Raw genomic sequence first — 9,893 nt, 5'->3', positions numbered from 1 at the left:
GGCTGGGGCCCCACCTATGGCAGGCCTGAGCTCAGCGCCCTCAGGAGGCCACGGCTGCTGGCCCCTCTGGGTCCCCTGGGTCTGCGGCCAGGGGACTGGTGCCAAGAAGGCCCTCGGAGTTATGTGATATGAATGGCAGAATGAGGGAGAAATGTGTGGCCCCGTAGCGGTCACTGTGGGGAAAGCATCTTGTTTTCCTTCCTGGAAAGAGGCAGGCTGGGGAGCAGGGGTCCCTGGGCTGGAAGAGTCTCCGCTTTATATGAGAGCTCTCCGGGGGAGCTGGAACCCTCTGGGGGTGCTGTGCGCTGAGCCGGCCAACGGCTCATGCTAAGAGGCCCCCCACCACGTCACCTGGCAGAAGTTGCTTTCCCGCTCTGAGCCCTGGTTCTGCCACCCGTGAACAGGGTTCAGTGGCTCAGTCCTGCAAGGGACCATGAAGGCTTGTGGGGTCTGGATGCTGCTAGTCACCGTTCCTGGAACACTGTAAGAGCTTGGGGAGCGCCGGCATTGGGGCCACTCTGCCTGAGCAATTGTGCCTGGTCCCCACTGGGCCCTGATGGCGGTCCTGGGTCCTGGCTGGATCGGGACAGCCCTGCTGCTCTGATGGAGGTGTGTCTCCCCTGCCGAGGCCTTATTCTCTCCTGCCCAGGGCACCCGGGCAAGGAGGTGGGATGTGATGAGGACTGGCACCAGGCGACAAGCCCAACCTGCATTGCCCACATAGCCCCCCACCTGTGAGAAGGAGCGCATCACTGGTCCACAGAGAGCAGGGGGCTCCTGGGTGACAGGTCTGGGCCAGGAGGAGCTCCTGGAGGGCACCAGCCTTCCATCACCACCAGCCTCCCACTGGTGCTGCACCTGGCCTTCCCCAGTTCACTCTGCTCACCCTCCCCAGCCTCCTGGGGTGGGGGGAGACACCTCTTTACATTCTGCCTCATAACTGCCACCCCACTTCGTGATGCTTGGTGCACCAGCCGGACAGAGTGCTCCCATGGGAGGCCTCAAGCACGCCCCCTCCAGCCATCTGTCCTTAATGGGCCTCATTCCCAAAGGAGCATTAGAGGGAAGAAAAGCGATTTCTTGTCCAGACACATCCTTGAACGGAATGCGATGGGTAGACACAGACAGTAATGCTGGACCCGGTCTGGGAGGCACCCGGTCTCGAGAGCCGACACATGGCATTCGGAGGGCCCAGGCTTTACTGTCAGCACGCATCAGCATCCGTGCCACCAGCACCCGAGGGCACCTGCCACGTGCCTGCCCTCCACCACTCAGCCTTCCTGGCATCCTGCCTCGTTGGCACGCCCCTCCTGTTGTACAGGTAAGCAGACAGGGCAGTGGTGTCCCAGGCCTCCAGACTGGGCTGCAGGGGAGCTGACGTCAAGCCCTGGTTTCCTGTCTTACCCCTTCCTGGATCTGCCCCCGGATCTGCCCCCTGGATCTGTCCCTGGGACACGCTTGGCGGGAGATGACAGTGGACAGTTGCGGGGTTCTTTCTGAGCCTCTGGAAGTGGGGAGACCTGGTGGACTCTCCAGGCTCCCCATGGGCCCAGGATGAAGGCCAGGCCGGCGGAAGCCATCCAGGCTGCCTGGAGCCATCTTAGGGACAAAGGATGGGCACACAGGCTTCAGCAGGGTGTGTGACCTCCAAGGCGCCCCCCTGCTCCCAGCTGTTGGCTGAGGCCAGGGGTCGATGGGGATATCCCTGTGGCCCGCATGGCCTTTCAGACCCGCCTGCCTTCCGCTCCCGCCTCTGCAGCAAGGCGCCTCCTGCAGGGCCCAGTGGGGGGTCTGGGAGCACTGCCAGAGCAGCCAAGCCCAATGCGGGACCTGCAGGTTCCTGGCCAACCTCTGCCATGGATTCCCAACTAGAGAGTACAAAGGTAGACAAGGAGAAGATACACACACACACACACACACACACTGGGTGCACACGCGTGCTTAAGTAAGATTTCTCAGGTTTACTGCGTTCCCCACGATCTCATTACCCTGAGAAGGAACTTACTCTCCTGTACAGTTGTAGGGCGAGTGTCCTCCTCCGTTGCCCTGAGGCCCCCATGGGTCACCCCGCAGCCGTTTCCTCTCTCCCGGGGCCTCTCAAAAGTCCTCGGAAAGTGGGGTCTGCCAGGGGTGGAGACGGATGGGGTCACAGGCTCGAGCCGTGGGGAGCCAGCAGGAAACGTTCTGCTCGCCCACGGGTCCCAATGCCTCCCTAGGAGACCGCGTGCCCAGGAAATAGCTGGAGGTCCGAGGGAGGCCGTCCGCCACCCATGGCATCCACGACACCTGGCCACGCGGCATTCCTGCGGCTCACACCCCTGCTCACACCCGTGAGGCGGGACTCGCTTGCCTGCGGCAGGTCAGTCTGTGCGGGCTCAGCCTCGGCTTCGGTGATGGAAACCCTGCCCCTGCCTGTCTGTGCACCCCCGGCCCGGCAGATGGGGGACGCGGTGAGATAAACACACAGAGAGAGACAGAGACAGAAAGATGGAGGGAGAAGGCCTGACCCGTGCAGTGGAGAGTCTGGGGGCTCCGAGTACCCACACTGGTGTGTGGTGGAAGGGGGCGTCTAAAACAGACAGAATGAGGAAAGCAAACCTCCAGCCCCAAATCAATCCAAGGAAGCCCCCGAAGGCAAATAGAAAAGGCAGAGGATTTTTCCCTTTTAGGGGTTCTCTGCCCACAGCTCCCCATTCCAGGAGCGCCGCCGTTCTGCCCCGAGACCCTGGCCAAGCTGACCCTCTGGCACTTATCCCGGGGGCCGTGGGGCGGTGAGCACGGGAGGGGAGTGAGTGAGGCACTGTGAGCACCCACCGAACTCCGCCGAGATGGGGTGAAGCGCTCTGCGTTTTCTCCTGGGGCCGCTGTACAGACGAGCACACACTGGGTGGCTTAAAATGAGAACGCTGTTCTCTCTCCATTCTGGAGGCCCGAAGAATCAAGGGGTCCCAGGGCTGCACTTCCTCCTGAGGCTCCGGGGGAGCGTCCTCCCTGCCTGTCCCGGCGCCTCGGACTGCAGGCATCCCTTCGCTTCCGCTCCGTCCTCAACAGGCCTGTCCCCTTCCCTGGAAGGACTGGCCATCGGATGCAGCACCGCCGGCCCCAGGACACTCTCCTCTTGAGGTCCTTCACTTAGTTACACCTGCAAAGACCCTTTCTTCCAAAGTGGGTCACATTTACACCAGGTGCATGTCTTTTGGGGACCCCAGCCACACTCACCTCCCGGTGTTTACTTTCAATGGTTGCTCCACGACTCGGGTCACCTAGTTTTGTGGCCTTAGCACCACGTAACATATCCTGTGAGCACTACCCAGGCCTCACAGGGAGATTTGCGCAGACCCGATGGGGGGTGAGGCTGGGTGACATCCGTCCATGGCTGCACCACTGCTCCTTGACCAGGCCCTCGCTGGTGGACACTGCTGCCCCCTCGTCCCCCCTGTTCCATGGAAGCCGAGCACCTGGGCTCCCCGGGGAGGGAGAAAACCTCTGTCTGCGGGGCCCTGGACAGGGACAGGCAGGGGCAGTGTGGAGCTTGGAACGCCCCAGGCCCGTGCGGACGCTGCCCCCGGAGCAGGGGACAAGCCGGGAAGCAGGCCCAGGCCCAGCTCAGTGACTCACAAGCTGGGGCCCCAGCCCTTCCCTGGGTCTCTCTCCTCTCTCAAACAGAAGCTTGGAGGGTACAGTGTTGCCCTTGGCCTGGGCCTAGAACACATCGCACCCTCAGCAAGGGACAGCTGTCACTGGGAAACTTGCTCCTGCACTGACCTTCTCCCACCGCCTGGCTTGACCCCTCCTGCCTGGCCCGGGGGTCTGGGCAGACGCAGGGCCCTCCTCGGGCACAGACTTTGTGTGTGTGGCCAGTGAGCTAGGTGTTAGCCTGCCTCTCTGGCCCAGGTGCTCCATTTGGCGGCAAGACCAGAGGGGGCTGGGGGCCTCCGAGGCCACCAGGCTGAGGGACTGGGCTGGCCTGCTAGCTGGGAACCTGAAAAAGTGGCTGCAGTGGGCCTGCAGGAGGGGCCTCCACCCTCAGTACCCACCTCCTCTCCCCCCGCAACCCCCCAGCCTTGGCCCTTGAGTGCCGGGTGCTCACCACCTGTGTGTGCCTCCTGCCACATCTGGGGTGTGGTCACAGAGCCAGGAGGAAACCTGGTCCCGTGGGACCCCCTCAGTGCTGCGGGAGCCCCCCCACCGGCACACTTGCACCTGCCTCTCTGTGGAAGCCAGACTCCCTGAAGGCCCCACCTACTGCCAGGTGTCAAGGAAGAAGGACCCCAGTTTCAGCCCTTCCTCTGCCCTCACACGCGGTCACCCCCACCCACTCCTCGGGCGGTCAGGCAGGCTGGGGGGGGGCGGCGTGTTCCAGCGGCGCGGGGTGGCGGGGAGAACGGAGGGGTGCTCAGGGGGCCCGTGGCCACTACACAGTGAGGATGGGGTCTCAGGGAAGACGGTGGGCAGGACGCCGTGCCAGGTGAACCTGGCACGAGGAAGCAGGGTGGGCAGCTGTGGAGGGCACAGGACTTGGGGCTGAGCAAGGAGGCAGCCCGCTCTCCAGGGCACGGTGGGACCGGGGGCAACTACCACAGACGATCTCAAGAAGCACTGAGGACCCCTTCCCTGTGTCAGCAAGACCTATGCCTGGACTTGCCACAGGCCGCCGGGAAGGCAGCCAGGAGCCGCCGGCCTCAGTGGGGTCCCCCTGCAATGTCCGGCTGTCTGTCCAGCAGCAGAGAGGAAGCCCAAGGAAAGCAGGAGAGGGGGACCACACCTCCTGACGGCCCCCACCTCACCTCCCTCACCCTCGCCCATATGGGGTCTGTTCCCTGGGCCTCTGCCCTGTGGTTCCCCACAAGCTACGGTTGCCATGGAAACCCCGCATCCTCGCGGCCCCTCCTCCCGCGGGTTACACGGGAAGCTCAGCCAGGCCGCCTCCTCTCCAGCCCTCTGTGGCCTCAGGGTGGGGTTTTTTTCATAGCTTGATTCTTCCCAGTTGCCCTGGGAAAAGGACAGCAGGTCCTTTCCCTAATTTCCAAATCATCCGGTCCGATCTGTGGGAGAGGGAGGGATGCTGGAGACACTGGGCCCTGGGGTCCGGTGCACCGCGTGGTGTGGGGCCCCTGCATCAGTGGCCCTAATCCATCTAGGGGCAATGATTGCTGTACACGGAGGGGGGCGGGGGGCAGCTGCTTAGTGTAGCATAGCAGGTGTCCACATGAGGCCTTAGGGAGTCCCCAGCCCCAAAGGCATCTGGAATCCTACCACTCTGGTCCTCCAAACTGCAAGCCTCCAGAGATGGGAGCACGGACATTTCCGGAAAGAGCGTCTGGCCCAGAACAGTCGAGAAGAGAAGCAGAAGGAAGGAAGGAGAGACCAGTCCTGGGCCTCCCTCTCCAGACAACAGGACCCCAGGCTTCCAGGGTCCCTCTCTCTTCCTACGGGACTGGTCAGAGCTCAGAGCCACGCTGATTGGGAAATTAGGGAGAGGACCCACTGGGGACAAACCAACCACATGCATTTACTTTGATCCCCTTGGAAGCCCCATTGAAATGACAGTAATGAGTTTCTTCATTAAGTTTTAAGCTCATAAAGACACAGAGGACGGGAGAGGGAGGGAAGCAGCTGACGGGGAGGCTGGATTCTGGAGGCGACACCCCACAGCTGGAGGTCCGGACTGAGGGCCCCCCACCCTGCAGAGGCAGAAGGCCAGGGAATGGGGGTGCCTACAGAGCCCCCTCCTTCTGCCTCCTCCCAAGCCGGAGAATGGAGGGGTCTTCTCAGGGTCTGGCCAGCCCCAAGGGTTTGGAGTGCACAGCCTGCCCGTCCCTCAGAGTGACCGGTTTGATCTTGGCCCCATCTGTTGCAGATCGGGTTCTTCGGACTAGGAGGCCAAGGCAGAGTTTGGGGTGCACGATGTGCATCAGGAGCCGGCACCCGTCGGATGGCAGGGAGGACTGCCGTGTGGCCAGGCCTGCGGGGCCCTGGCTGAGGGAGACCTTGCTCCCAGCCCTCGGTCCCCAGGCCCAGCTGCTCTTCCTGCTGGGAACGCAGCCCCACGAGGAGATCCTGAGCGAGGCGCCCTCCCCTCGTGGGGGTCCGGCCCGGCAGACACTTCCGGCTGTGCCCTCCCTTGCTGTGATGAAAGTGGGTGTGGTGTCACAGGTGATCCCGTGCTGGAGGGTCAGACGTGCCTGCAACCCCAGGGGGTGGTGCTGGCTGAGGCCCTGAGCCCCCTCCTGTGAGGAGGAGCCACTGTCCTTCGGAACAAGGAGGCCCTGCGGAGTCGCCTGGTGCCCAGCTCAGGGGCTCGGCGCCGCCCCGGGTGCTGGCAGGCTGGGCGTTTGGAGGCAGGGAAGCTGACCCACCTTGGTCCCTAAGAGTTCACAGTGCTGGGCCCACAGGTGGCCTCCCGCTCTGCCAACGTGGCCACTGCCCCCTAGGCCAGCACTGAGGCAGCTGGTGACCCCAGCTGGCAGGGCGGGGCTGCATCTGAGCAGCTTCGGGTCGCTTCTCGGAGGGTGCTGGCTGGTGGGCAGGAAACTAAGGGAGAGGAAGACCTTCGAGCACTGTACGCACACCGCGGGCCTCTGCCCAGACCTCCTTTCCTTTTGAGGTGGCTACCCGGCCGGGAGGCCACCCGCCACTGCCCTCCGGCCATCTCTCTTGCACACAAAGGGGGACCAGGGGCAAAGCTAGAGGGACATGCCGCCATACCTGCTCCTGCTTGACTCCCAGGGGTCCACCCGGCGCCCAAGCTCAGCACACCCTCCCCACTCAGCTGCCTGGCCGTGCTGGCTCCCCAGAGGGCCAGGCTGAGGGCTCTGTGCCACAGCGGTGGGTGCCATGGGGCCTGGACCACGGGCTCAAGCACAGCTCTGCCTGAGCCTCTTATGTCTCATGCGGGCTGCCTGGGTGGCCCGGCCAGACTCAGCTCACAATGGCCATGCTCGGTGCCAGGACTGGGCTCGCGGCCCAGCTGCACACTAGGACTTATATTTTAGAAGGCATGTGTCTCAGTCAGCCTGGCCTGTGTAACAAAACTCAGCCACCTCAGGCCAGGTGGAGTTGCCCTGTTGCCATGGACATCCACAGACAAAGGCCACCTGTGCGTGTGTGTCCATTCTGGTACCCACCGCCCGCCTCCGGGTGCCAGCTATCTCTGGGCTGTGGTGGCTGAGGCGGCCCAGCCAGTGTGCAGAGCTTGGTCGGGAAGGCAGGGTCATGGCCCTCCTGACCCTCGGGCCCCAGAATGCAGCTGCCCCCCGGCATGGTCTTGCTTGGCAGGCCCAGCTCTGGGCCAAGGTGGCCTTGCCAAGTGCCCGGATCTTTTAGGACAGTGCCCAGCAACTCCCCAAGGCCGAGGGGCTGTTGCTCCCATACTGCTTCTGGGGGGCAGGTGTACCCCTGAGATTCTAAGAGACCAGGCTGCTCTGAGTTTCTCTGCCCCCAAACCCGAATTTCCTGAACACCAAGAGGAATCTTCTGCAAGGAGACTTTTACTAGAGTTTGTTTGGGAGGGAAAGACCTAGCTTCTGGGAGTAGGGGGGTGGTAGGGATGGCAAAAGGGTTGGGGGACCTTCCTGGGGAGCTGGCCCCTGGCCATGACAGGGAGAAGGCACCACGTCATCTGCACCGGGGAGGACCCTGACTTCCATCGGGCAGACCGCCTGCCCCCGGGGCCTCCTAGACTCCCCGGGCCCCTGTAGGTACGAGTTTGGAGCTGGGAAGGGGTGTGGGCGCACAGCCTTGACCACACACGGACCCACACCTGCAGTTGAAAACCTCGCATAATACGGACGGTGGGTGCGGGCACAGATCTTAGCCAAATAACCAAACCCCAAGACCCACACGCAGGTCCAGGCACAGAATGCACTGCCAGGGTCCCCCAAGACCCTCCTGTCCTTCCACTGCCAAGGTGAGTACCTGGGGGGCCCTCCTGGAGCCGCACCGACTCCGAGGAGGCAGGAGACTCTCAGGTTTTGAGTTTGGTAACTGGACTTCCCAGCGGCTCTGCCTCCTCCCGCCTCCCCCTACTGGGCACCTCCCTGCTGTCCCGAAGCCTGAAGGGTCTCAAACATCCCGCCCCTCCCCACACTGTGCTTCCGAAGGGCCAGGTGGCCCTGTCTGCCTCCAGGCCCACCTCCCCCCCCCGCCCCCCGCCCCCGCTCCTAGCTGCCAGGCTGCACCACCAGAGCCCCGGGGGGTCCCTGGGGGGCAGAGAGAGAAAGAAAACAGGGGAGGAGGGCTGAGCGGGAGTGGCTCTGGACAGCTCTGGAGATCCTCCCTTCCTGCCAGAGCGTACCTGCCTCCTGCCCTGCCCCCACTGCCATGGGGCCCCGTGGGGACGAGCGTCCCAGGTGTGTGTCCCCTGCCCAGGTGGGCTGGATGTGCAGGTGAGGCTCTGCTCCCCCCCGCCCCCACCGGGTTCCCGGAAGCCAGCCCAGAGGAGGGGCCTGTACGGATGGACGCCTGGGTTTCTCTGGCAACATCAGGGCGGGTGCCCCAACCTCCTGCCCAACCTCTGGCGCACCTGCAGGTGCGGGTGCCCCATGTCTGTGCTCTGCTGGCAGCGGGCCTTCGAGCCGCGGCCCCCGCTTGGCGCCCTCCCCGCAGACGGAGGCCTGGGGTCTGCCAGCTGGTGAGTACCTGGGGGGCCCTACCTGAGCCCGCCTGGCCTGCCCCGGACCCTTGGGGGAGGGGTGTGTGGGGGCACGGGCGGGTTGGGAAGGGGGACAGCCTTTCCTTCTTCCATGGACGTGGCTGAGTGCAGGGTAGCCATCCTTCTCTGTCCTGCCTGCCTGAGGAGGGGTCTTCCTGTCTGGGGGTTGCCTCTGGGGGTTTGGGGCTCCTCGGGGCAAAGCCAGGCTGCCCTGGGCGTGCGATGCCCACGAGCCCTACCCCCGGGGCTGCCCTGCCTCTGGGCTCTGGTGCTGCTGTAAGGCCAGCGCTAGACTCTCCCTGATGAACTGTGCCTCAGTTTCCCCATGTGTACGGGGGGGGCATAAATACTCTCCCAGCGCCCGGATGGGGCTGATGGGTGGTTCTGCCTTGGTCCCACCTGGCAAGGCCATCATCTGACAATGAGGCTCAGCCTGGACCCCATCCAGCTAACTCCCTGCACTAAGGGCCCCTCAGGCCGTCCGGTCCTGCCACACTCCTCCATGCAGGAGTGCAGGTCACAGGGTGAGTCTGCGGTAGGAGACCCCCGGCCCCGAGTTAACTGTTCTGAGCTGTTTGAAGATGGTTTTGGTCCCTGGGGGTGTCCTTTCTCAGAATCCCCGGTCTACTCTGCTCGCTCCCGGTTTGGAGGAGGGGGTGCCGAGGGCAGGTCTCTGCTCTGTGTTGTGTGACTGTGGGCAAGGTGACAACGCCCTCCTCACGGGCTTGGGGAGGAGCCCCAGGTTGCCTGGGGAACGCCCTGGGTGCAGGGCCTGGCCCCTGGCAGGTGCCCCAAGCGGTCTCCACAAGTGACCCAGCGGGCCTGAGGGTGGGCGTGCGGGGCGGGGAGACGAGGAGGTGGCAGGGCCTGGGGGCCGGCGGAGCTCCCTGCTGACCTCTCTGTGGGTGTGGCCGTGAGACCCTCTTGGCAGCAGTGGATGGTGGCTCGGGGAGCCCCTGGGCAGCGGGTTTCATGGGCGGCAATGCCATGGGTTTTGGTTGTGTAGCCGGGATGGGGAAGGGGTTGCCGGAGCCAAGAGGCCATGGGGGTGTGGACAGCCTTCATTTCATTCCTCTGCCCGCAGAGCCCGCTGCTCGAGGCTGATCTGCGGGGTTTATCTCTGCCCCACCTCGCCCACCAGGGCTTCCATCTGGCTTCCCTGATGGCGCTCTCCTCCCAACGGCCAACTGTCTTCCCAAATCGCTGGCCCTGTGTCACTTTGTCCCCGCCCTCACATCTG

At 63.9% G+C, this 9,893-nt stretch overlaps 1 protein-coding gene across 3 annotated transcripts in view; it reads left to right on the top strand.

Moving 5' to 3' along the window:
• The first annotated feature begins 8,514 nt into the window (after positions 1 to 8,514).
• The window catches only part of CCDC187 (coiled-coil domain containing 187), a 41,595-nt gene continuing 40,216 nt past the window's right edge, over positions 8,515 to 9,893 (top strand). For all 3 annotated transcript variants that reach the window (XM_073890110.1, XM_073890109.1, XM_073890108.1), the window contains exon 1: positions 8,515 to 8,632. In XM_073890110.1, the coding sequence (XP_073746211.1) occupies positions 8,544 to 8,632 (89 nt within the window). In that variant the 5' untranslated portion in view covers positions 8,515 to 8,543. The remainder of the gene's footprint in view (positions 8,633 to 9,893) is intronic.

The sequence above is a fragment of the Callorhinus ursinus genome, unplaced genomic scaffold (genome assembly GCF_003265705.2).
Source record: "Callorhinus ursinus isolate GAN/ISIS: 27379988/994484 unplaced genomic scaffold, GSC_fseal_2.0 scaffold126, whole genome shotgun sequence".
Classification (NCBI taxonomy): Eukaryota; Metazoa; Chordata; class Mammalia; order Carnivora; family Otariidae; genus Callorhinus; species Callorhinus ursinus.
The sequence above is the reverse complement of the archived record's forward strand: the minus strand, read 5'-3'. Positions and strand labels throughout refer to the sequence as shown.